Genomic DNA, 26,857 nt, shown 5'->3' with positions numbered 1-26,857 from the left:
GGTAACGGGGCCAGGCTTAGCTGGGGTTGGTAGGTAACGGGGCCAGGCTTAGCTGGGGTTGCTAGGTAATGGGGCTGGTTTAGCTGGGGTTGCTAGGTAACCTGGCTGTGCTTAGCTGGGGTTGCTACGTAACAGCACAGTGCCCTTTGATTATGACTCAACAATTGGGAGGTTTTTGAATCAGCTTGTTTTCCAGACACCAAAAAACATTAAATTACTGATGACAAAAAAAACAGCTGGAAGTTTTTTTTTAAGTGCTTGGATTGTTGTCAGAAGCAACAAAAACATCCAAAATGTGAATTTTGCTATTTTGAACAGCAGATGTAAACTATTATTACCATCAAATCTTAATCATATTCATTGTGTATATATAAAGCACAGAGAGGTTTATTTGTGTCAAATAATGCTGCCTTAGATATTATACACGTGTTTCACATTTGCACCTTTGTAGTCCAGCTGAGGAGTGTCGTCTTCCTCTATGAAGTCACTGTAGCTGTCGTAGTCTGTGGTGGCTCCCGCTGAAATGTGGAGACATGAAACACATTTTCAAATATGTCTGAAATGTTTCAAATGAATGTAGGTGAAACAGTTGTTACACAGATGAATATTACATGTGGAGAACAGAAAATGAGGGTAACACAGAAACAGGCAGGCATGTAAAGCGCTTCCCTCACATTGGCTCATTTCCTGTACCTTTAATGGAGGAAATGTCTGGTTTTCAAATCAGGGAGGACGATGGAAACTCATGAAAGTTTTAAAACTGTGTGAAAAGCTCCAAGATCATTCTCACAGATGCAAACAGAAATACTAAACAGAAATACTTGATTTAATGTGTAAAAATTTAATTGTATTTTGTTTTTATTCCATTGTGATTCTAATAACCTTATTTAAAAGTTTCAATTTCACTACATTTTGATAGCACATCAGTTATTTTAAATTATTTATCCTATCTAACTTGGTTTAAAGCTATAATTATCTCCCTGTCATCATTAATTTGTTCATAGAATTGATTAAATTTAGATCTGGAAGCTGTTTCACTAAAATCTTCAGATTTACTCATTTCTTGACCACTTTGCTTCATAAAATACAACCACAAACCAAAAGAGGCTCATTTATAGATTAATATGAAACTTATCAAGAAATAACTTTTAAGGCTATAATATACTTGGGAGTTTCTACACAGAGACCATCAGGGTGGATGAATATCTAAATCAGTTTCTTATGGTAATATGTACTGGCACAGAAACCGTAGCCATTTGGTTCCTTGGACCAATTTCATATTTCACCTTCACAGTTTTACTTTAACAATGAATTATAAATTAAGATGTTACTCTTTTAGCTAGATCCATATTGAGACAGGATCACAGTTTTCATCTGCTAGTTCAGGATTCTGCAACCTCTGATGTGTTTTTTTATTTATTTCTTTTTAGTTTCAATAAAATATTGTCTTTGTTTATTGTTTTTTTTTTAGTTTTGATAGTTTTGTATTTGTTTATTGTTTTGTTCTTTTTTAGATTCACTAAAATATTGTAGTTTTGTGTTTTTTATTTATTTTTAGTTTCATTCTTATTTTTAGTTTTAATAAAATATTGCCCTGTTTAGTGTTTTTTGTTTGTTTGTTTGTTTGTTTCATTCTTTTGCTGTGCCTCCATGAAAAATCTCACTTCCCTCACTGATTAAAATTTCTGTTAAAAATGTTATTTATTTATATATCCTTTACTTCCAGACCAAAAGTAGTCCACATCATTTTAAAAATAAGGAATAAATAAGTCACAAACCAAACATTTTTAATCCAATATTTAAACAAGCTGGTAGTATATTGTGTCATTATATGTTACAGTTGACACATTCTAACAAGACAAGATTTTAACTCATAAACATTTGGCTTGCACATGTTTATCTTGTAGTCTGAGGAATCAGACTTGTTCTTGTGTCTTTTTTGATTTTACATGTCATGTTTTATTCACTGTAGGCAGAAAATAATCAAGTAAAGGCTTGAAAACATTAGTCTGAGACTAATTAATCTATGAAATGAGTTTCATTTAGTGAACTAAGCTGCTGAAATGAATGGACTTTTTAACAATATGACTTGTATGAATGAATAAAGGGAAGCATATGGATGTCTTCAGCCTCATGTTATAAAATACTTCATCTGATGACAAATGTGGAAACCCAGCATATTTTCATTATTCTATTATAGACTCATTTGTGTATCTTATTGCACAACACCACATGTATTTCACTCTGCAGGCATCCTAACTTCTCTGCAGCTGTTTCACGCTCATTATGCCCTTTGAAAGTCTGACTCCATGTTTGGAGCTGGATGCCAGAGTTTCCTCCCCCCTGTCTCAGGCCTCATTCCTGCTCCACTTCCTTTCTCCAACTGAAAGGTCGCTTCAACAACATGTTCTCTTAATAAGGATGCCTCACATCCAGCCGGCAGATTGTTTCTAAAACCAGAAGACTTTTAGATTAAAGCTGTCATCAGCATTTTTCCTCATAATGAGCTCTGTGTTCCTCTCTTTCCCCCAGGCTAATGTAGCCCCCTCTTTCTCCCAGAGCATTAGTCACACAGGAAATAAACACTCAGCTCATCTGATACTATGCAAGATTCAAGAGGCAGCAGACTTAAAGCGTTAGGGCATTCAAACGGCACGTCCTTTAATTCACATTTTATACTTCCATTTGGGTCTCAATTGCTTCTAAAAAGCGCTAAAAATACACCCAGCCGTTTTAGCAATATATTAGTTAATTGTTTTAAGAATCTGGAAAACAACCCGTTTCAAAAACCTCAGGAATGTAATGTCACATTCAATGGACACTGCGCTGTTACCTAGCAACGTCAGCCGAGCTAGTTTCGTTACCTAGCAACCCAAGCGGAGTATGTTTGGTCAGCTAGTTTTTGTGAAATCCACTTTTTTCACGTGGTTATTTGCGTTTCCAATTATATGTGACTTTTATGTGATCTCCTAATGTGAACCCTAAATAACCTAAAAGTGTTCTGCATGCTGACTAACGTCACATAGCGAGCATGTTCAGTGTTTGCGGAAGTAAACGCTAGATGCTAACGGTGGAGCGTACCTTGATTTTAACATTTTTATCCAATAGCAGCTAGCACATGACTTAACCCTCATTACCGTCCGCCATGGCTGTTGTTTTTCTTCCTGGCTGCGCGTATCAGGACGCAGAATAATGACGTTCAGGTCGGTTGAATCATAGACATAATATATTATATTATATATAATAATATATTATATTATGTCTATGGGTTGAATGCCACCGAGCCTCACAGGTCACGTTCGAAAAAAATCATATTGTATTAGGAACACATATCCAAGTGGCGTGGGAAGCAAGTGTAAAAATCCAATCTGTTGTTCAGACTGTAGTAATAATCTGAGATACATGTTGCATTAAGGTAAAATAATTAAAAATCGGATTTGGGTTACTTCAGGCTGCAGTGTGAATGTAGCCTTTTGTTAGTCTAACAGCCTATTAAGTCCTTCTCTGTGTAATGTTTGGTTTTTGACTCCTTTACCTTTTAATTACTTTTAGTGTTTTGTTTTTCCTTGTAAAGCAGAGTGTGCTGTTGGAAACATGCTATATAAATAAACTTGATTTTGATCTTACCATTCAGAAACCACTTGCAGTTTTCTTGTGGTTGTGCAGGCGGCTCTGCTAATGCTTTTCACAGATGTATGTATAATTGTTAATCTGCTTGCAGCCAAATTCACATCGGAGTGTAAAAGTTGAGCTTGGGAGCATGGCCAGCAGCAGCTTAATTGGATTTTAAGTGACAGAGACCCTAAAACAGCTCATTCTGAACGGAGCTCTAAATAAACAGAACTAAAATCTCTTAATCTAATCATTTTGTGCATAAAATGCCATGAAAATGTTTAGTATCGCTCATAAACCTGTCCTAACCTGTTCAAGGAAGCTTTACCTTTATAACTGCCCTGACTCTGGCTCTGGCGCCTCACGGATCAAATGGTGCAGAATACTCAAACAGTGGCACTGTGAGTCCACTTCCTCTCTAGTGACAAAGAGAAACGACCAGCGTCCTTTCAATCGTCTGAGTCCCTGTGTGCTCCTGGGCAGTTTTTAGGTGTGGCTGTTATCTTGCAGGATTAAATGAAACCCCACTGAGGGAGATGGTAGGGGGAGCACCTCAGTAATTAACTGGTAGTGACTGGAGCAGAGCTGTAATTAAACCACCTGTCCAGTGAGTACAGAGTAGCACCTGAGGATGAGAGAGCGAAGTTTAACTACAGCTTAACCCAATAAAACAAGAGGCAATTGGCAGGAAAATTCTGATTTTCAAAAGTGACCTATTATGCTTCATTGAACAGGTTAGGGTAGGTCTACAATTCATGTTCATTACATTTTGACCCCTAGAAAATAATTTTTAGTTAAGAGATTTTATTCTGGTCAGTTCTGTTTATTTTGATCTCCTCTCATAAGGAGCTGATTTAGGACTGCTGGCCAAGCCCCCCAACTCAACATTTACACTTACACAAGAAAATGGCTGCAAACAGATGCACAATTATACAACCATACATCTTTGAAAAGCAGAAGTGGAGCTCCCTGCACATCAAAACACTTGTCTTTTCCAGCAGCCATTGTACAGAACATGCAGCGGTAAAACCAGCTGACCAAAGGTGCTGGAGCTCCACTTGGGTGGCTAGGTATTGGGCTGGGCTTCGTTGCTAGGTAACTGGGCAGTGCCTGCTGATTTGTGACGTTACATTAAGAAGGTTTTTGAAATGACTCATTTTACAGACACCAAAAAACCTTTATGTTTTTGCTTAAAACCTTTTGGTTTTTTTTTAGTTCTTTTGGTTTTTTTTGGAGGCGTTCCAACTCCAATTGGAGTTCCAAACTATTGCAAATTTTGAGGATTTTTTTTTCTTGCTAACTTTTGGAAACATTGCTTTGTTTTTCTATAAAAAAACATTAAAATGACTTTTTTTTCTTGTAATTTCAAGACGTTCTCCTGGTAAAGTTGTGTCTTTATTCTATTCTCATAAGCTAATACATACATGGATTCAACTCTCAGAAGAGATGATAGAAATAAAAACAACTTTCTGAAAATAAACTTTAATTTCTTTGTTTGAAAATAAAGCAAGAAAAAAAATATTAAAATCAGAAATAAAATCTGGTATGAAAGAAATTAAAGATTTTATTTTGAAGCCCTAAAAGTATCCCTCTTTGAATCTAATGGACAATCAGTGGATTAGGGCGATGGCGAGGAGGCCTTCCAACCTCAAAGACAAATCAACATACCAATGGAAACAAAAACAAATGCTGTAAAGCCAGTAAAGATTTTATCTATGGAATAGAGAAGCTTGAGTCTAAATGTGAGTTTGATGGGTTAATGTTTAATTCATCCTGACTGGAGCCTGGCCAGTTGCATGCTGGGGGACGCTGAGGAGCAGCTTCTCATTCCTGCAAGGAAGATGGGCTCACTGTGCAGTCAGCACATCTGCATCTAATACAAATGTTGTTTCTGCTGAGATGAAGGCGTTTTCCTGCTGCAGTAGCAAGAGGCGAAAGATGAGCTGCTGTAATTACCTCCAGAAATCCTACATACAGCATTAAACCGTATATTTAAACACACTGAAGACACTTTAAAGACTTTTACAAACTAAATGTCAATGCACCTAATTTTATTATAAGGTAAATGAGAGCCATATGATGTCATGCATTATTGTCAGTTTAATTACTCTAAGTTATTTGCAAGTAATTGATTACTAACTGTAATATTTCTTTTGTTTCCTTCTGGTTTTGTCTTGTTTTATGTCGTTTTGCTCTCTGTAATCTCATGCGACAAGCAATTAAATATATATATATAAATATAAAGGGCTGCACAGTGGCACAGTTGGTAGAGCTGTTGCCGTGCAGCAAGAAGGTTCTGGGTTCGATTCCCAGCCCCGGTCTTTCTGCATGGAGTTTGCAGAAACTCCATGCAGTTCTCCCTGTGCATGCGTGGGTTTTCTCTGGGTACTCCGGTTTCCTCCCACAGTCCAAAAAACATGACTGTTAGGTTAATTGGTCTGTCTAAATTGACCCTAGGTGTGTGTGTGTGTGTGTGCGCATGGTTGTGTGTCTGTGTTGCCCTGCGACAGACTGGCGACCTGTCCAGGATGTACCCCGCCTCTCGCCCGGAACGTTAGCTGGAGATAGGCACCAGCACCCCTCCCGACCCCACTGAGGGACAAGGGTGTTCAGAAAATGGATGGATATAAATATATATATTTATTTATAAAATATTTTCTGATTTCTTTTTCTTGAAAAAAATTACACATTCTTGTAGTAAAATCGGGCAATAGGGTAGTAATTTGAGGTTCAACACTCATCTTTAGCCTAACGCAGCATTTGTGTATTTTAAAAATCACTTAAGCAATAAACTAGATTTCTATACAATTAAAGTAACGATTGTTTTGTCATTAAGTGTCCTGAAAATGTTCTTGCATTAATTTTGCAATTATATAAAAGTTATAAATCTGCTATGAAATGTTTTGTAGTTTCTGGAATCACCTGAGAAGAAGAATAAGATGAACGCAGCAGCAGCAGCAGCAACACATCGGTTGGTTGGCATGGTAGTAACAACGATTCCTCTGCAGGCGGAGAATAAAAACGATTGTTTTGTTTTGTTCAAGGAGATTTTACAAGAAATTATCAAAGTGAAATCTAGAAAAGTTTCCAAAGTTGTTTGGTAAAGAGCCTTAAAAATCTTGAGTTCGCCTGAACCCCGATGAGGACAAAAAAGAGGCTCCTGAAGAGGAAAAGTTTTTCAGTAAGTAAAGTGAGAAGGTAACGCCAGTAGGTGGCGCCCTCGGGCTTCAATGCATGCACGTTTCCTCCCCTCTGCTGCATTAAACATGATGAATCGAGCAATTAACCCCACAAACTCCATAGAGAGGATTAAAATACACCAACACATTAACCCGTGAGCTTCAATAGTGATTTTTTTCTTTAACATTTATATTAATGCGACTTGTACACTTTGCTGGAGTTAATTTTTTAACAACTACGTAGCTTTTTTAAATTTGCTCACAACTAATTCAAGCATTAAATCTGAAAATAGTAGACACTGATTAAATCAAATAATAATCAGCTACTCCTGAAACATATTGTTGTGATTTTAGATATTGTTTAATTTGTAAACATCCTGCTAGATAATACTGTAGCTTAATTTAGCAGCTATGAAACTGGTCTAAATAAAAATGTTTATAAAGTAAAACCGCTAATTTTAAAGGCCGTGTTTCACTGAGTGCCACGTTGTAATAAATTTATTTACGTGGGTCACTTCACCGCAGCACAGACGTCAAGGCGAGCTTTGTCATACAGGAAACGGTGCTGCTACTGTCAGAATAAAAGCACACGACTAAGAAGACGTTAAAAAAATATGCAGATTAGCATTTTTGTTTTGGAAGCATTTCCAAATTCCCAAAAATAAATATTATCTTCCTATTTTACATGGAGCTCAATTAGGTCATAAAGTTTGTTCAAAAGAAAAATAAACTGAAATTGAAAAAAAGGATGTGCAACTGAAAAAAAATGTTTACAAAGTTGTAAACTGTTTTTTTAGTTTATTATTTATTCTTTTTCAGTTTAATACATTATTACATCTTTGACAAAATAAAAACTGTAAAAAGTATCATTTGGCCCCGAAAAGCTTTGACAACATATAGACTGCAGCTTTGGAGAAAAATGGAAAAGCCTAGTAAAAATCCAGTGTCTTGGACAGCTGAGATTAAATATTTTATCATTTTAAAATTATTTAATTGGTATATTGTTTGTTTGTTTGTTTGTTTGTTTGTGTGTTTGTTTGTTTGTTTGTTTGTTTGTTTGTTTGTTTGTTTGTTTGTTTGTTTGTTTGTTTGTTTGAGACAATTGGATGATGCTGATGATGGGATTTACCTTAAAATAATTTAATAGGCTATTGCTACTGTTTTTGCTTTTGTACAAATTTTCTACCACACTTTTCCTTTCACTAGACTTTGAAATAATATGCTTGGATACAGATCTCTACACACAGTCAGCTTCTTCAGCTTTCTGGCAAACGTATTCTGTAACATTTCTAGTCCTTCTTAATAATAAATAAGCTCAACATAATACTTGAAATTTAGAATAAAAGAATGGAATTGAAACAGACTTTATTGTCTCGCAACAAGGAAATTCTGGTGTAAAAGTACTAGATATTAAAACAAGTTCTTAAACGGTTAAAATATATATAATAAACAAGATTAACATTAACAACAAACATAGTTATAATAATAATCTGTACAAAAGTAAAAGTTAAGAAATACTGTGCAGTTATTTGAAATAATCAAATAATTAAAAATATTTCTTACAATCCAAGGAATGTGCAAAAAATAGCACAATGTGTAATAAACATTTATATTTTATTTTAAAATAATATATAAATAATATAATAATAATATAAAATAAAATAATATATTTACTTTAAAAATCCAAATGATGCTATATTTTTATAAGGATCAATAGGATTTTCAACAAGCTTTCCTTAAAAATCCTCCTTTGTTCAGTGCTTTTATTTTGTTAGCTACTTCCTGTTTGAGGCGTTTAAAGGGTGGCTACTGCTACCTTGACGTAGGAGAAGCCGTTTGTCCCTTCAGGAAAGTGATTCTTGGGTTAGTGACGACACTTCCCCCCTCTTGGTGAATCTTCAAAGTTTTCCCCACAATCTCGGCGTCGGGAAGCAGAAAGGGAAACTTTTTTTGTATCTCTTATTTTCCAGCTGTGAACCTAAACTCCAGCATGTCGCCTCCGTCTCGGCGGCTTCAGACGAAGCCAGTGATCACCTGCCTGAAGACTTTCCTCATTTCTTACAGCCTCATTTTCTGGGTGAGTGGCTGGATGAGTAATGGGGTCTGGAATAAAGGAGCAACAATGGGGCTCAAAGCGGCTACCGAGGCTAATGACAGAAAGTCGGAAGGGTTAAAAACAAAATCACTGCACGAACCAAACATGTTGAACGAAAACAAACGAAACGTTTTAGTCGGTTTTGTTCAGCCACTTGTTGGAAACTCTTCGGCCGTTGGGGAGACACGAAGCAACCGTTAGCTTCTGCGTTTCCAACCGTTGGGGGGTGGGGGGGTGAAACTCTCGACCGACTGTGATTAGCCTTTACCAACCGAAAGAAACGAGCTGTAGGCATGCTGCTGATGTGATTTAACGCGACTAAACATTATGATCTCCGTATTGTTCAAATGCTCAGCTGAATCGCACACAACGCGAAGCAGCAACACTGATTATTGATTATTCGAATAATCAATCGAATAAAGACTCGGATCACTTGGCTTTGTGTCAGAAACAACTTAACGCCATTTGTTTTACTGACTGAACTTCAAAATACAAGACGTAAAACTCTTCAATGTTCTAAATATTTGAAGAAAATATAAGTGTACCCTTACTGTGAACGGTTGGCAACTATTGAAAATGATGGCTAACTACACCTAACTCACAGTTTTATGGTGGGTAGTCCTGTTGGAATACAATGTTTAAACTGAGGAAGTAGTTAAAATGATGCCTTTGCAATGCTCTATAAAATATGTCTTAAGGAAAATGTTTCTACAGAGGTTCGTCCTTCTTGTGTTTATAGCCTGTCTCATGTCTCATCTGCCTTAAATTTATGCTGAATTTACTGTTTCCATCCATTGTCATCTTCTTAATCTGGGGTAATCTGGAAGCAGGTTGCTCCCACAAACCTAACTTTTCTAGTCGATTCTTGAAGGGTTTGCAGTTTTTACATGAAATTGTTCGGGAACCACACCGTCTTCATCTTTTCATAAAGTTTACATCAATTTAGATGGTAAAAATATTAAATAGAAAAGCAAATTCCCGAAATGTACATGTTGTGGTGCTTTTAAATAAATGAAATTTTCAAATGATGCTGAGATGATAGCTTTAGGGTAAAAGGTACAGTATTTAAAAATGATGGATGCTAACGTTTCCTGGTGAATAAAAAACGGCACGTATTAAACTATCAAATTAGGTGGGGTTTTTTTTGTTTGTTTTGTTTTTAATAAATGATGGTAGCTGAACACAGAACTAATCAGGGCCTGAAATTCACTGCGGGGTTCAGAGTTTCATACATCCTATAATCGATTCCTGCAAATCTGTTTTTTATATTGTGGGAAATTCCCGCTGCGAGTTACAACAGTGTAAGACCTGCATTCATGCTCTAAGTAATTCCCCCTTTTTAAAAGGTGAATTTCAGAATCTAATACATGCTGTTGGTTCTTTAAAATAAATCCAATGAAAGAGCAAGGGGGATTTATTTCAGACTAAAAGTATAGTACAGACTGGAAAAATGGGCAGGGAAGTTTACCTTGCATGTAAAATCATAAATCAAACTTTTACCGACTTTAAAATAGAATAATTGTTCATTTTAAAGCGTGCTCACATTAATGCTTGGCGCTGCTCTGAATAAATTATTTATGAAACTGATCATTTATTTTTACCTTATTACTAAAATAATATGAAAAACAAGTATAACATTTTTTTAGGCAAGGAATTAAGTGTAAAAAATGAGAAATTTCGTGTTGGAAATGTAAGTAAAATGGGCAAAATAACATAGTTTGACCATAACAAAGCTAAAGAGTTTTCAGATTTTTGATTGAAGATGTAAGATATGCTTTACATGTTTAGTAAGGTAACTGATTAATTGTTTCATTAATTAGTTGGCTGCAAAACATCAAAATGTTTTTTTGTTGTTTTTCTATAGCCTCACTATGACAGACGGGACAACACTGAGCATCAAGATGCAGAGACAGGAGCTTATTTTCAGAATATTTCTTCTCTAGAAACATCTTAAAACATTTTAAGATGTTTACTTGATTTACATAAGTCTTACAGGTTGAATACCACCCAGTATGTTTACTCGTTTTGTCATGAAGCTTTAAGATCAAAATTTATTCTGAAATTTTGCTATCAAAACCATGAAGATCAGGCGTGTGTGTGTGTGTGAGTCCTTTTTTATTTAAGGTGACTCGAGTCTTAAGATTCAGTACAAACATCAGTCCAGGACTTTGTATTCTCATCCAAAGTCATGCTGTGCACAAATAGAAGAAAGTCAGATTGTTCTTAAACCTATAAAGATCAGAGTGAAAGCCTTTAAGCTCCTTAAACATCGTTACTGTTTTACCACCCAGAAAATATGAAAAATAAAGGGATTCTAAAGGGAAAAGGACGGCCTCTTTTCTGTTTATTAAGGCTTATGACAGAAGATGAGTTTTGTTTCTATGATGCCCTCTAAAATCTTTTCAGGAGGAAAAAATCAGAATCGTAAATTAGGGAAAATGGACGCTGGATTTCAGTACAAGAAGCTTAACCCGTTTTCAAAACTCGAGTACAGCGTTATCAGGATTTAGGCTTTTTGTTTTCCTCAGGCCAGAACAGCTTAGTTAGCAACATTAACCTTGAAACCTTTGGGCCTAATGATGAGAAACGAGTGAATGAAAAAGGGAAATGTCTTCCTGAAAGATTACATTTTTCCTCTGTCCATAATGATACAGCCAACTATGGAAGTTTGCATTCTGGTTCTGTTTGCTAGTGGAAGCTGAATAAAGTAGGTTGGTTTGAAAACATCATGGCCAAAAGCAACAGCAACAAAGGCTAAAGGCGTAGGAAAATCAGAGCCTGTTTTTGCTCTTGGTGTTAATCTTTGTGCAGATCAAACAAGCAGCTGCTGCTGGCCGAGTTCAGGGCTTTTATCTGGCCATTTATTGCTGCTGGCTGTTTTCAGCTGCTCACACTAACGACTCGGCGCTTTAAAGAAGGAAACATTTAGCTGATAGAACCCCAGGCGGAGGTCAGCGCCTGTCCCAGCTGTGTGCGTCTATTTCTGACCCGCAGCGCTCTAATCGGACACCTTGCAGTTCAGGTGACCTTATCCTTTTTCTTTCTGCTCTGGGAAATCCAATCCTGCTTCTGTTTTTTATTTTACTGCGTTTGTTCCCGTGGGAACGGTGTTGATTTGGTACAGGAAATCAATGTTGGAAATAGTTTTTTGTTTTTTCCAGCCTGGATTCTGTTCTCTACGGTTAATAAAAGGGCCCACCGTGTCCCTGTCAGGCTGGATGAGCACCTCGGTCGACAAAAATGAATCAAGTTGTGCTTGAGGCTCAGAAAAAAAACACATTTCTGGAGCAAAGACAGAACCCCGCTCGCCTGGTCCTCCATGTTAATCAGACACCTGCTCAATATTCTGTCAGATGTCTGAAATTCATACAAATCTACGCTTCTAAGCGTGTGCCATGTTCAAATTTTAGACCCTGTCACCTGAAAATAATTATTATTCTGTTTAATAAAGATGAGGAGGGCCCAATTTTTTCCTTGATTGCCTATCAAGTAATGAAAAAAACAAGGCAATTTTAAAACCAACTATGATATATTCACAGCATATGTGAAAACCTCAAAGAACTACGAATCAATCAATTAATCGTGATGAATTGATTATTGAATTAACTAATTTAGTAATTGATTAACCATTAACTGGCGTATACAGACTCAAAAAAGGCTAATTACTGGAAGCTCAACACTCCCAGCAGTAACTATGTCAGAACTGAACAAAAAGATAAACATTTTGTCTGTACGTCTTATTCAGATCTACTCAAATTACATTCTTAGCTTCACTTGGTTCAAATTCTGGAAAACGGTCAACTTTTGCTGTCCAATTAATAACTAGTTAATCCAAAATATAATGAACAGATCAGCCATACATTATATTGATAAGCTGATCAGAAAGAACTTTTCACTGGTTCATGTTAGAAATATTGTTAGCTGCAGAGGATCAATCTTACGCTAACCGGATGCTTTAATTGTTGAATTTTAGGCAATAAAATGTTTATTTAGATATTTCTAATGTGGAAAAAATCCTTAGGTGGTTCAATGAAAAGCCATTTTTTCCAATTAATTAATTGCAGCCCTACGTCATTGCATCTCCACTGAAAACAAGTCGCCGTCATGTCATTATTTTATTTATTTACTTTCCTTTGACTGTTAATTCCAGAGCTTTAAAATATTTGATGAAAATAGAACAAGATGCCAAACATGGCTGGATTTTTGCAGGTAAAATGATTGTTGATGTTGTTTTCACTGCGTTAAAATGTCGTCGTCGTCTCGCTCAGTTCACAGGTGTGATCCTGCTGGCTGTCGGGGTCTGGGGGAAGGTCAGCCTGGAGGCCTACTTCTCCCTCGTCTCTGAGGACAGCACCAACGCGCCGTACGTCCTGATCGGGACCGGAGCCATCATTGTTGTCTTCGGGCTGTTTGGCTGCTTCGCCACATGCCGAGGAAGCCCATGGATGCTCAAACTGGTGAGCCAGGAAGTGGAAGGAAAACATTTCCTCTGCGGACCGCTGCGCTCAGCTTACCCACTTTCCCCTCTGTTTTTCAGTACGCCATGTTTCTGACTCTGGTCTTCCTGGCCGAGCTGATAGCAGGAGTTTCAGGTTTCATCTTCCGTCACGAGGTAAATCACTGAAACTGTGGAGTCGTTCATGTTCAGCTGTGAAACTGCTTGACGTGTTTTGAATCCATCAGATCAAGGATAAAATTGGCAAGGCTTACGAGAGCGCAGTGATGACGTACAACGGCACAGACAGCAAGAGCAAAGCAGTCGACACCCTGCAGGAAAAGGTTGGTGCTGCTGCTCAAACTTTGAATTTTTATGTGTTTCATGAAGGAGATAATCCAGATTAATGAACACCATCATGTACGTATGCTGGATTTAGCCAAAGAGGCTAATTTTCATCTGTAGTCCATTAGCAGATTGATGGAAGAGATTAAAAGATTAAAATTAACATCAGTCCAGTTTATCACCACATTTCAGAAACAAGCTTTTCAATTTGCTTCACATCAGGAAAATGGAAAGAACAAGTCGCCAACTGAAACATTACAGTCGTTACACATCAAGATGTTGCTTAGTGTTTCATTTATATTCATGATAAAGCTGGGTCATCAGTCTGGATTTAAAGGAACTCGGCGTTTCTGCTGTTCAGTTTTCTGGAAGTTTGTTCCAGATTTTGTGGTGCATAGAAGCTGACTGCTGCTTCTCCGTGTTTGGTTCTGGGGATGCAGAGCAGAACCAGAAGATGACCCATCATTTATAACAGATTTCAATGTATAGCCAACGGTTGAGTGAATTACAGTAAACAGTTAAAATAAAAACAAGTCACATCCGTTAAAAAAACATTAATTTAAAAATGCAGTACAGTTTTGATTACCTGTTGACCGCTGCAGAAGGGATTTCCTCTAGGATCGGATTCTGTTGCATGAAGTTTTTTTTTTTTTTTTTTTCTGCTTTTTCCAGCTGCATTGCTGCGGCATGAAGAATTTCTCTGACTGGGGGAAAACGGACTACTTCAAAACTCACGGGATTCCTACGAGCTGCTGTAAAACCAACAGCAACAACTGCACTGAAGAGAACCTGAAAAACCTGGGAAGCGCCGGCACAGTGGTGTTCCCTCAGGTGAGTTACCACCAGCTGCAGTCACGATGTTTACTGGAAGCTTTAGATTTATTCTTGTCTGCTTTTCTTTTTGTCAGGGCTGCTTTTCACTGGTGACCAGCATGTTGGAATCCAACCTGGGAGTTATTGCCGGCGTCTCCTTTGGGATTGCTTTCTTCCAGGTTTGTTGCTTTTTCTCCCTCATGTTAAACAGTGTCAAGCTTTTTGTTTCCCCAAATGTGAGATTAAAGCTGCATGTAGCAGTAATGATCATCTTCCTTCCACAGTCATCCTTGGGTATCATTAGTAAGGATTTTTAATTATAACAACTTTCATTAATGGCCACAAAACCTGAATATCCAGACCTTAAAAACATAAAAACTCCTGAAACTGTTTCGTGTAATTAGCCTCAGGGGTGAAAGCTTCCTGATTTCCTTTATATCCAGTATTTAAGGTAACGACTGTTGCATAATTAAATGTTCAAGTTGAACCTGTTTTAAGTGCAACATGTTCAGATTGTCTGGCTCTGCGTGATGCAGTCAGTCAGTGTTCAAAGTTTATTTCTATTGAACGAGTCAACTAAAAGATTGTGCTTATCTTTTATTGAACAACACCTGGAGCATGTTTTCCTATTTCTAATTTTTTTTCCTTTAAAAAATTCTCTGCCTCAGCAGTGTGTGAGGATGATGCAGTTGGATCATTTTTACAACTTTTCCTTTTCAGTTTCAGCCAAAAGACGCCAAAGAGTCGCAGCTTTAACAGTAGAACCCAAACCGAGGCAGAACAGGAGAAATGTTGAGTAAATGAAGCGGTTTGGGCCCCAAACTCCACCCTAGGGAGGATTAAAAACACTCTAAAACTCTGGCAGTGTTCAGATTTCTGCTTCAGTTTTCTCAGCATTGTTCCTGAACGATTTCATCCAGCTCAGCCATTTCTTGTGCGCATTTCCTCATCAGGGAACCTTAATGGAGATTACATCCTCAGATGCTAATCAGTTCTTTGATCTGCCATTTTAAACGGCGAAACCAGATCAAAACGGCGTTAATCTCAGATTGTTTCATGGTTAAAAACACAAACTGGGAGGAAATTTGAGGCAAAATGAGTTTTAAATGAGCTGCGTTGATCTGACTTCCAGCAGCCGGAAACATGGAGAGTCAGAGATTAGATTGGGATTACAGTCACCTTTTAAAGGTATAATTTGATTATTTTGTAGCTATTAAGCTCTGAATATGAATTAAGACCAGTTTTAACTCAAGTTTAGAGTAATTCACACATTTTAATAACTGAAACTGAATTCAAACTTAAAATCTGTGACTGTCTTCCATGATAATCTGACTTTCTGAATATTCAGATGCATGAAATTCATAAAAAATATAAGCTTTTTAATACTGTGCCATTATCAAATTTTATATTTTGTTCCTTGAAAATAATTATTGGGTACAGAAAAGTTAAATTTTCATTTGATTGTCTTTAATTAATGATCAGATGATCAAATGCTAAAACATTTTAAAAACTTTCACTGGATGAAGACTAGCGAACCAGTTCGTCTTCGAACCAGTTCGTCTTCGAACCAGTTCGTCATCTTTGAACCAGTTCCACATTAAATGAATGGAGAGGAGCATTTCTAACATTTGAAACAAAATGGCTTCTTTCTTCAGACCTGTTTGCGTTGAGACAGTTAAACATTTCTAGGCATAGTCGTAAATCTGATTACATTTTTTAATGGATTGATGGTTCTGGTTTGAACTGAAACTAATTAAACTAATTAAAGCTTACTTGCTCCGTCCATAATTAGGCCAGTAACAGCAGCGGTGTTATCAGGTTAAATGTGCTGACAGTCGCTCATCTGGTTGTAAATTTACAGCAGGGTCAAAGTTGAACGTCGTTCCAAGAACGCAGCAGGTCATAATATTAACTCGGGTCTCTGTGAAAGTTATGAATCTGAAGCTTTCAGTTTAGTATGAGCTGCAGGAGCCAGATAAATGTTTGATTTTTTTTTTTTTTTCCCCTCAGGTCATTGGGATTTTCCTGGCCTGCTGCTTGTCTCGCTACATAACCAACAACCAGTATGAGATGGTCTAGCAGTCACCTGTGACAGGTACGGCTTTATTGGCTTCACTTCCTCTTTCTCTTGACCACGCTGCCCTCGTTCATCTGTTTGTCGTCTCTGTTTGCAGGTGACGGCTGGGCAGCTGCAGCTGGAAACTGAGCCCAGATTTTAATGTTGTATAAATGTGTTAGTTTCATTTTTAGGGAGCAAAACTGACAGCTTCTGCTTTTACTGTCTCACCAGCAGAGCGAACGCATTACAGGGACGACACCTGACCAAAACAAAGGGACCTACATGTTTCTGTTACTCACTCCAGTTTGGCTGTCATTATGTAGTTAACTTAATATTTGTGTTTCCTGTCCTTCAACTGCCTTGTTTTTCACTAATAAGCTTGATCTAGTGTATAGAAAATCTTCAGCGCCACTTGTGTCTTTACATGTGAATCTAATTGGAGTCGGAGAGATCGCTGCTGTGGATGAATTATGTGGAAGAGAAACGGTGTGTGGGCCAGTGCTGATGAACAGCAGCCATTATGTGCCAGTCCAGCCGCTCCGATGACTCTGTGTTCAGTGTTGATGTTCTTTGGATGCATGTGGAAAAAATAAAGATGAAATCTGATATCTTTGATGGGCCGTGGTGTCTGGATGTGTCTGCTCAGCCGTTTCCTCCCGAGGTCGTGATAAAAACACAAAATAATATAAACTAAATGAGTTTAGTTTAAGTTTGAGGTCATTAGTTGGTGGAGAACTTGAATATTTCCACCAACTCAACCTGTCTATTATTAGAAACACTTTTTATACATACATTCCTAAGAAAAAAATTTATTTGCTCCTTTAATTCATATTTTAAATGTCTTTTAGAGGTGAGTATTTATCGTATCGTTAATTATTTGTGAAAATTATTCATCACTGTCACAATAATGTTGACTTAAAATGTTAGTTTTGCTATTTCCTCAACTGTTAAATGTGTCGTTTAGTGATATAAATCCCACTTCTTTTTGTATTTGGTGTCCTGAAGACTAGATAAGAATCTAATTCCATTTGTGGCGTTGAATATACTTTAGCGTTTACCTAAAAAAGTAGCTTTTTTTTAGCATTTGTATTGTAAATTATAATAGTACCACAACATACTGTGATAATATTAAATGTACGTATCACCCGCCCCTAGTCTTAATTGTGAGTGGAATTAAAGTCTTAATTTCTTGTTTTTGTCCACAAACTTGGTGAATAAAGTCAATTTTGAAGAACATTTAAGTTTGGACTTAATAACTGCTTGTGAGGTTAGATTAAAATATATAACAAATTATTTTATAAAGTAGTTAAAGGGCTTTGTTTTTCAAAAATGCAACTATAATTTTTAGCAGACCTACTTTAAACATTTATTTTAAAATATTTGCTGAGGTTAAGAAAAATATTAAGGAATAATTACCCCATTTTCTGATTAATTTTCATTCATCTTTAATTTTTCACTGACCTAAATGTAATTTATTCCTTTGAGCATTTTGAATTTAGTTTTAAGACTTGTGAGCAACTTTTCTTAGTTTGTTTTTTTGGGTGTGTCAAACTTCTTCAGATCTGTGTTTTTCAGTCCTGCCCTGCTTGTTTTAGATGTTTCTCTGCTTCATCACCTCATCTGACTCAGCTGTGTTACAGAAACATGTAAAACATTCAGGGCCGGGTTGGAGAAATGCTGTCCGACATAATGTGTTCTCATTTGAGGAGTTAAAACACTTTCTTTTTTTTTGGTGAAAAAATAAGTTATAATAAGCCAAAAGAAAGCATCAAAACTCTGCCAATTAAAGCTTTTGTTAGGTTTTTAAGGTTTAAAACTCATAAATGCACAGAATGCTATTGAAAAATTAGCTTTTTTTTTAAAATAAAACCTTGTTTTTGTGAATATTAAATTACCTTTATTTCCAGTGAAACATATTCTGACCTTGTCATGAAGTAAGGGAACTCCCTGTGCCTGTGTTTACGGCCATGTTGACTCTCAGCTGCTCAGTACATTGGAGATTCCCCCCTGTGTTTGCTGGCAAAATAAACACAAGATCCACCGTGAGCAGAGACTCCAGACCGGCAGAAAACAGCAAAGGTACGTTAAATGTTTCTGTTTTGCAAACATTTATATCCATCATTTAAACGCACCCTTATTATTTTATTTTTTTGTTTTTTCAGAGACAGGAGAGGAGCTGGTCAAATTAGATAAAGTAGATTTATATATATGTATTGTGAAGATATCTTGGTAGGTTGTTGTATAAAGTAGGGTAGGCAAGAATAAGCTTGGCTTCAGCCTGTTCCTGTTTTTGGTAAATTATGGGTTTGTTTCTTGTTTTGTTTGTGTTATGTGTTTAATGTGGGCAATTACCAAAATAAAAGATTGATTGATTGATTGATTGATTGATTGATTGATTGATTGATTGATTGATTGATTGATTGATTTTGTGCATTGAAATTGATGCACAAAAAAATTTAAAAAAAAAGACTGATTTAAATTAAATGAGCTAAAATTTTGCTATTTTAATTTATACTTTATTTGAGTGTTTTTGTCAAATATTAGTAAAATTATATTTTTTAACTTGCATTTCCTGTTCTGTTGACTTGAATTTTTCCATGTTGGTAAAACAAACTCGGTCTCAGACGCACGTAGCTGAACCTGCAGATACCTGAGAGTTGGTGGATATTTGTAAAAAAAGAAAAAGTCCAGTGGCTGCTGTGCAAATAAAGTTGTTCTTAATAACCATTTAACAACTGAAACATGTCAGTATACTAGGATATTGCTGAAATTATTTCATTTATCTAATCTCATTTACAGTCCTCTCAACCCTGCAGTCATCCCTGTATTATGTGAAACCCTTTTTACCGCATTTTTCCTTCTACTAAACTTTCCAACAATATTCCTAGAAACAGTGTTCTCTGAACAGCAGCTACTTTAGCTGTAACTTGACCTTTCAGTGTCTTGTGGAGAGTATCAGTGACTGTCTGCTGGACACCTGACCCAGATGGTTGAGTTAACCGGAACGTTTCTATATTGTAATTTATATCATCTTAAAATCTCCTGAGGAACTGAAGTTTGGGTTTTCACCAGCTGTGAGTCAGAATGTTGAAATTTAACTCTAATAAACACAAATTAATTGCTGAAATAAAGAACTTTAAATCATATTGTCCACTCTTTATTGATTATAACTACATAATTAGTATGAAGTTATAACTATATGTGCAATATAACTATTTTACAAACTCATGTAGTATAAATATTGCTGGTATGTATTTGTACTTTTTCATGTTTCTGCTGTATATTTTATTTCATATATTTTCATAGTTTCTCTTACATTTCTTGCTAAACCACCTTTATTGCCCATATCGCTCCTGGAAACAAAATGCTATTATTATTATTATTATTATTATTAATAATAATAATAATAATAATTCAATATAATATAGTAATAATTTATGCTGCCTCTTTGCCAGGACTTCTTTGAAATATAAATTTTTAATCTCAAATAGTTTTTTCTGGTAAAATAAAGGTTGAATTAAAAAAAACATTTTATTAAATTATTCATTAAAATATTGGTGTAAATGTGTATTACAATTTAAGGTTCAGGACTTCATTAGTTTTACTTGAGAATTTTTAAAGATTTTATTGTATTTATTTATAAATGGCATGGACTACCTTTTGTCTTGAAATAATGACTTTCAATTATTTACATTTTTACTTTTATTATAATAATTGACACCGTTTTTTCTATATCTTCCAAATGGCAAAAACTGCTGAATATTTTAGTTTGTAGTTTAAATCTTTCCACCTAATATTGACTGAACATGTAAAGCATACGAGTAAAATAAGAAACACATTTTAAACTCGTTAGATGTAAATGTAATGGTAAGTAAAAAAAAACAACACTTGGTCCATAGTTGAATGTTATTCTGTTCCGGGCATGCCCAGAGCTGCACTATGCCACACCTGATCATTAATTAATGTAATTAAACACACCTGAGTTGCTCCTGCTGCTGCTGGGACTTTAATATAAAGTCAGGCCTGTCTACCGGGGTTTCTGGAGTCGTTACGGTCTAAAACCTTCAGGTAAGACCAGGGTTTCCTCTAGCAGGTGCAATAGATGTATGTTTTAACTTGTGTTAAGTGGGTTACAGATTGTGACCTATAAATTTAAATTGGGGAGTTATTTCAGTTCATGGGAGGTTAATGTTGAAGCTGCGTGGCTCAGCCAGCAGGGGGCAGTGTTGGGTAAAGCTCCCAATGCGGAGATAAGAGCGAATCCCTGGGGGGAAATATCCTAAAACTGGATTAATCTGATGTAATCCAAACCTTTCAGTGCTTCCCGCTAGTCTAACCTGACACATGAGTATTATTTAGGTGTCTTCAGGTTGTAATGGCCTGGCAGCACGGAGAGAGACGTAACCAGGCAGCGGATAATAGAGGAACAAACACGGCTAACTGAAGGCGCTAATCTCCTCTCTGATTGGTCAGCCGCGGATCAGAAGCTACTAAGCTCCGCCCACATTCTCCCAGCACTCCAATTGGCTGTGAGGAGAAATAAAACGGGGCGGGGTTTGATTTGTTTTATTTTTTCCAGCCGGCGCTTCTGGTATAAAACCGGGGCTAACGCTTCCAGACAGCTGAGGAAACGTTCACATTTCTTTCCCGGCGGTTTCTGTCCGGCTCCTGGCGAGACTAACAACCAAAACGGCCAACAAATATTCTCCTCAGGGTTTCTAGAGCTTCAGGTGAGTCTGAGTCCTCTCCATTTTCTGCTTAATGTGAATGTTGATAAAGAAAATAATTCAAGGTCATGAGGATTTGCTTCACTGCAGGAATATTCAGGAAATGACTTGTCAGCTTTATGTGCTTCAGATTTTTAATTATTCTGCTTTCTATTTTGCAGGTTTAACCCCAATTTAACCAGTCTGCAGCTAAGCCTATAAATCCCTCATGATGATGCAGATCAGCATCGACCCTGCCAGCAACAAGCACTCTCTCCTCAACGTCATGCACCGCTTCATAGCAGCTGCCAACAACATGGACGAGACCATCATGGTGCCCAGCCTGCTCAGAGACGTTCCCCTGGAGGAGCAGGCCAACAATAACAACAATGACGATGTGGCGGAGACCCAGGTGGCCAGCAACAAGCAGAGGGACATGTATGAACACTACTTGCTCCTCAAGTCCATCAAGAACGACATGGAGTGGGGTCTGCTGAAGAGGGAGATGAGCAGCGGCGCCAGCTTCCTGGAGATCGCCGTGAAGCAGGAGGAAGAGGAGCAGCAGCCGTCAGTGAAGGGGGATCTGGCTGTGGAGGACAACGCTGACCTGGAGCATCAGTTTCATTATCACCTCAGAGGACTGTTTGGCGTGCTGTCCAAGCTCACGCTGCAGGCTGACCACCTCACCAACAGATACAAGAGAGAAATCGGAGGAGGGAACTTCATGAGATAGAAGTCTCTCCCTTCCACTGGACTGCTTTGACTTTTTGTAAGAAATCTTATCTGACCAGGGTGCTCTTTGTTTTCACTCCTCCTCTGCACTCCACCTGCCACCTGAAACCAGTGATGCCAGACCTCTGTTCAGTGCTTGGTGGAGGTTTCCTGACTTTTCTTTTTTTTTATTTTTTATTTCCAGCCAGATGATGCACAGCTTTGTTTCTTACAGAACCTTACCCATCACCTTGTTTCAGGTTCAGACATGTTTGTGAATAAAAAGGTTCCTACCTGTAGGAGATGTTGAATGCTGGTTGTTCTGCCCATCCTCCTTCTTTAATTTATCTTAAAGCTGAGCTGAAGGGCTCTTAACTGTACAGTTTAATTCCTTACACTTGTTGGTGTGCCTTGGCTTCATACTTTTTTTTTCTACCGCTTCCCTGATCAGGTCATTGATGTTTTAACAGCTCAATGTTTGTCCTTGTATTTCAAAATCAGTTTTATATTGATGCATAAAATGCATTACAGCTGAAATAAATGACAATGTTTTACAATGGTTTCCTTCTCTTCCTTATTGCTGCACTACTGGGATCATTGCTTGGTTTTTCCTTTTAGAAACTTAGTCATCTTTAAGGAACTTTTAAAATGACCAGTCAAGTTTATTTGTACAGCACATTTCAGCAATAAGGCAGTTCAAGGTGCTTTACATCATAAAAGTCAGAACAGGAAACATTTTGCCACGTGCTGCCATGAAACCTCAAATGTTTATAATGGTTCGACAGCAACTCTTAAACATGTGGGTTTAAAGGAACTGCTTAAGCTGTTTTACAGTAAATCTGGAAGTTTGTTCCAGATTTGGGGCTGCACAGTGGTGCAGCCTGGCCCAGTTGGTAGAAAGACCCAGTAATCTGGGTCTTTCTGCATGGTGGATTCTCTCTGGGTTCTCGGGCTTCTTCCCACAGTCCAAAATCATGACTGTCAGGTTAATTGGCCTCTTTAAATTGGCCCTAGGGGTGAGTGTGTGTGTGCATGGTTGTCTGTGTTGTCCTGCGACAGACTGATTTGTCCATGGTGACCCCGCCTCTCGCCCAGAACGTTAGCTGGAGAGGCACCAGCAACCCTCCTGAGCCCACAAGGGATAAGAGTGTATAGAAAATGGATGGATGGATGTTCCAGATTTGTGGTACATAGAAGCTGAATGGTGCTTCTCCATGTTTCTGGTTATTCAGTGCCAGTATAAACTACTAGTTCCTACTATAGTTGGAAGGATTCTTTGCAAAGAAAGAGTTTTAAAGATATTAAACTGTAATATTTGTGCCTTTGCTGGCAGTTGAAGGTGGTCATTTTGGATTTTTGAGGTAGGCTAGGAGACCCAACCTCTTGGTATTCTAAATTTAGTTTTTCATTTCTGTTTTAAGACTTGATAAAAAGTGCTTTCTAACTTGCATCTTCAATATTTATTTTAAAATGTGACTCTTGGAATTTTGCATTGAATGTATTTAAAATTTCAAGCAGACTGGCTTTTTACACTGCAAAAACACACAATCTTGCCAGGTATTTTTGTCTAGTTTCCAGTGCAAGTATCTTAGTACATTTGTAATAGGATAAAACTAACTTGCATGAAACTTTGTAGGATATGAGCTTGTTTAAATTCAATTCCTTTAATATTAAAGTTCTAGTTCCACTGGATTATTTCACTTATCAGGGATGTCCAAGTGAAATAATCTGCCAGTGGAACTAGAACTTTTTCATGAATATTAGGGAATTATTGACTTAAAACAAGCTCCTATATCTTGCTGAAAAGTCACTTGTAAATTTTGATATACATACTAAGGTAATTGCACTAGAAAGAACAAAATTTCTTAGGATTTTGTGATTTTTTTTTGCAGTGTAAAATATCAAATTTACCTAAAGGTAATGATAAATGCTGCATAAAAGGGTCATGGCTGCTCCTGAAGCAAATTCAGCACTTTGTATTTGAACATGGTGGCTGTTTCATGCAAATTAGAGGTGAGTTGGTCTGCAGCACACCGGAGCTGCAGATCCTCCCTGCAGTAAAAATCCCAAACCTTTGGGAACATTTACCAATCGTAAAGTACAAACACTTTGCTGCCAACTCAATCCAGTGACATTTACAAAGTCCACTAATCATCTCAAACCCTGGGAATGGGAGCTCTGGGCCATAAACAGGACCTAGTCATCACAGCTGATAAGATTTGGGTGAAACAAAAAGTACAATAGTGACGAAGCAAATTCAATAAACCTGATTAGAGATCAGACAGGTGTTTCTCTGAAGTTTGCCTTCAGCGGAGAACGAGGAGCATAAATTACCAGAGTTACCTCACACCTAAAGCACTTTACTTCAAAGAATCATTATTTTTTTATGTGATATATTCTTCAATATTTGCAACTCTGGTTAACATTTACTGGTTTAGTTTCATTTGATGTGTGCAATAAAGAAAAATCACTAAAACAGAACCTGTTCAACAGCATGAAGCTCAAAAAAACCCAACAGATTATGCTGAGAAACAAATTTGCTGACGTCTTATCGGCCTTAAAAAGGTTACAAAATTATTTCCAAAGCTTTGGGCCTCCAGCAAATAACAATGGGAGGCATTATACAGAAAGAATGGACAATCAATTCAGTAATAGTGACTGAGCAAAAGTGGCACACATGATTTTAACATAAATTAAAATCTTAATTATTAATACTTTGTATTCAACTTTTGCAGTTATTCAATTGACATATTGATGGATACAGTCATTTATTTCCTGTATTTTTTTAGTTTACCAGGAAGTTATCTGAGATAAAATCTCTTTTTGAAGGAAAGCATGGAAGTGTAGTATATAAAACACATTAAATGCATACAAATAAAAAATAACAAAAGTCACTTATGTACAAAACATGTAATAAATTACAGAAATAGAGGATAAAAACTGCTTAAAAGTGGATTAAGAATAGCAATATCACGAGTCAGTTAGTTTTAAAAAAGGTGATGTATTGTGATTCCTTGAACAGGTTAGGATAGGTTTATGGGCTACACCAGTGTTTCCTAACCCTGGTCCTCAAGGCACACTGCCCTGCATGTTTTAGAAATGTCCCTGTTTTAATGCACCTCATTCAGCTGATTGCAGTTCAGCAAAGACCTGCTAATTGAAATCACCTGTGCTGAAGCAAGGAAACACCTAAAACATGCAGGGCAGTGTGCCTTGAGGACCAGGGTTGGGAAACCCTGGTCTACACAAAACATATTTGTTACATTTCTTTGAACAAAATTATTCTTAGATAATGAGATTTCAGTCTGATCAGTTCTGTTTATTTTCAGCTTAATTCAGATTGAGCTGTTTTAGGACGTCTTTTCACTTTAAATCCAAATAAGCTGCGTGACCACGACCCCCAACTCAACATTTATATTCACACCTGAGAATGGCTGCAAACTGATGCACAATTATACAACCATACATCTTTGAAAAGCAGAAGTAGAGCCTCCTGCACAACCAACAAGATCAGAGCAAGTGGTTTCTGGATGGTAAGTCAACAACAAAACTCTTGTCTTTTCCAGCAGTCATCATACAGCAGTAAAACCAGCTGACCAAACATGCTGGAATTCTGGTTGGGTTGCTAGGTAACCGGCTGCTTGGCTGGGGTTGCTAGGTGACATCGGAATGTAACTTAACAATGAGGAGATTTTTGAAACTGTTCATTTTCTAGACACTAAAAAACTTATTAACTTATTGCCCAAAAACAACTGGGTGTTTTTAAAAGATTGGGTTGTTTTTAGAAACAGTTGAGACGCAAATTGAAGTATACAAACGTGCCAGATATGAATTTTGCACAGAAGGTTCAGTTTTATGTACATTTATTTTAAATATCAGCAGCTCTGTTTTGCTACGCTTGGTGCTCAGTAGGGGAACGACACACAAAAACAACACATTAAGGAGAATGGGTCCAGCCACATCTATCCATCAACGAGAGAAGCCCTCCCCTTAGCAACAGCTCCACCAATCCCGTCCTCGGATCCTCACCCCCCCCTCCGCCTCACAGCAGTGATTAAGAGGTTGTGGGATGAAGGGCGTCCACAGAGCGACACCGTCAGCCGAGCTGCTGCTGTTCCTCCAGAGAGCAGCGAGGACGCCGGCAGGGTCAGAGGGTTTGCGTTTCTGAACGCTGCTCCTCTCTGTTCCTCTCACACAATGGGCCTTTGAATCAAAATGGCTGCATTGGTCAGTGTGCCTCAGCCCACTCCAGTAAACTGGGTCAGCTGCACTGGTGACAGCTGGCCCTGCAGGGGATCCAGAGAGAGCGGTAGTTTCTTTTTAAGCTGAGCTGGATGAAACCACTGGAATAAATTGATGTTTTAATTTATTAAGAGTTCAGAGAAGATGCAAAAATGTAATCTTTTTCACCTGTTTATCTCCAAATTATAGAATAGATGAGCAGGAGCTTTAAAAACCAAATAAGTGAGGTAAACAGGCATAAAATGCAGAGTTGTGTGGTAACCAGTTGTATTTACTTGTGTAACGTTTTGGAAAAACCTAACTTTTTACTATGCTGTCATTTTTACTTTTTATTGAGTATTTTATTATTTAGTGATTCATCCTTTCTGTGCCTTATTTTGTTTATTAGAAATGCTTTAACCTCTAAAAGCAAATCTTTCTTCATGGCTCTGAAGATAAAAGGTTCCTGCATTCAAGATTAATAACAAAGTTTGTCAAGAGCTCCAGGAACATTTGGTTGATAAAGTTTCTGCACTTTCACTTCTGACATCTGATTAATTTCTTTATCTCCACAAACAGCTATGAAGCTGATATCCAAAATATGATTTATCCTAAAATCAGAGCCGGATAGTAACTAGTTATTTTTAAGTGAGTAACTTTTTGGGGGAAAAAATTACTGAA

The 26,857-nt window shown here is 37.3% G+C and overlaps 3 protein-coding genes across 4 annotated transcripts in view; 2 read left to right on the top strand and 1 right to left on the bottom strand.

The window, feature by feature from the left end:
* Positions 1 to 6,804, bottom strand: part of srpx2 (sushi-repeat containing protein X-linked 2) — an 18,820-nt gene extending 12,016 nt beyond the window's left edge. The window contains exons 1-2 of the mRNA XM_007569672.2: positions 6,535 to 6,804; positions 444 to 518 (exon numbers count right to left, since the gene is read on the bottom strand). Of these exons, the coding sequence (XP_007569734.1) occupies positions 444 to 518; positions 6,535 to 6,595 (136 nt within the window). The 5' untranslated portion in view covers positions 6,596 to 6,804. The remainder of the gene's footprint in view (positions 1 to 443; positions 519 to 6,534) is intronic.
* Positions 6,805 to 8,569: 1,765 nt separating this feature from the next.
* Positions 8,570 to 17,153, top strand: tspan6 (tetraspanin 6). 2 transcript variants are annotated; one of them, XM_007569671.2, is made up of 9 exons: positions 8,570 to 8,654; positions 8,762 to 8,868; positions 13,155 to 13,343; positions 13,424 to 13,498; positions 13,570 to 13,665; positions 14,339 to 14,497; positions 14,575 to 14,658; positions 16,490 to 16,574; positions 16,654 to 17,153. In XM_007569671.2, the coding sequence occupies exons 2-8, from the start codon at positions 8,782 to 8,784 to the stop codon at positions 16,556 to 16,558; spliced, it is 759 nt and encodes a 252-aa protein (XP_007569733.1). In that variant the 5' UTR covers positions 8,570 to 8,654; positions 8,762 to 8,781; the 3' UTR covers positions 16,559 to 16,574; positions 16,654 to 17,153. The 2 variants fall into 2 exon arrangements, with proteins under 2 accessions (XP_007569733.1, XP_007569732.1); XM_007569670.2 differs by lacking the exon at positions 8,570 to 8,654 and having other exon boundaries at positions 8,661 to 8,868.
* A 3,355-nt stretch (positions 17,154 to 20,508) lies between these two features.
* On the top strand, positions 20,509 to 22,513 carry mid1ip1l (MID1 interacting protein 1, like). Its single transcript, XM_007569668.2, has 3 exons — positions 20,509 to 20,606; positions 21,118 to 21,268; positions 21,427 to 22,513. Exon 3 carries the CDS (start codon positions 21,474 to 21,476, stop codon positions 21,975 to 21,977), a length of 504 nt encoding a protein of 167 aa, XP_007569730.1. The 5' UTR covers positions 20,509 to 20,606; positions 21,118 to 21,268; positions 21,427 to 21,473; the 3' UTR covers positions 21,978 to 22,513.
* The last annotated feature ends 4,344 nt before the right edge of the window (positions 22,514 to 26,857 follow it).

The sequence above is a fragment of the Poecilia formosa genome, unplaced genomic scaffold (assembly GCF_000485575.1).
Source record: "Poecilia formosa unplaced genomic scaffold, Poecilia_formosa-5.1.2 Scaffold244, whole genome shotgun sequence".
NCBI lineage: Eukaryota > Metazoa > Chordata > Actinopteri > Cyprinodontiformes > Poeciliidae > Poecilia > Poecilia formosa.
This window is presented reverse-complemented; position numbering and strand designations above follow the sequence as displayed.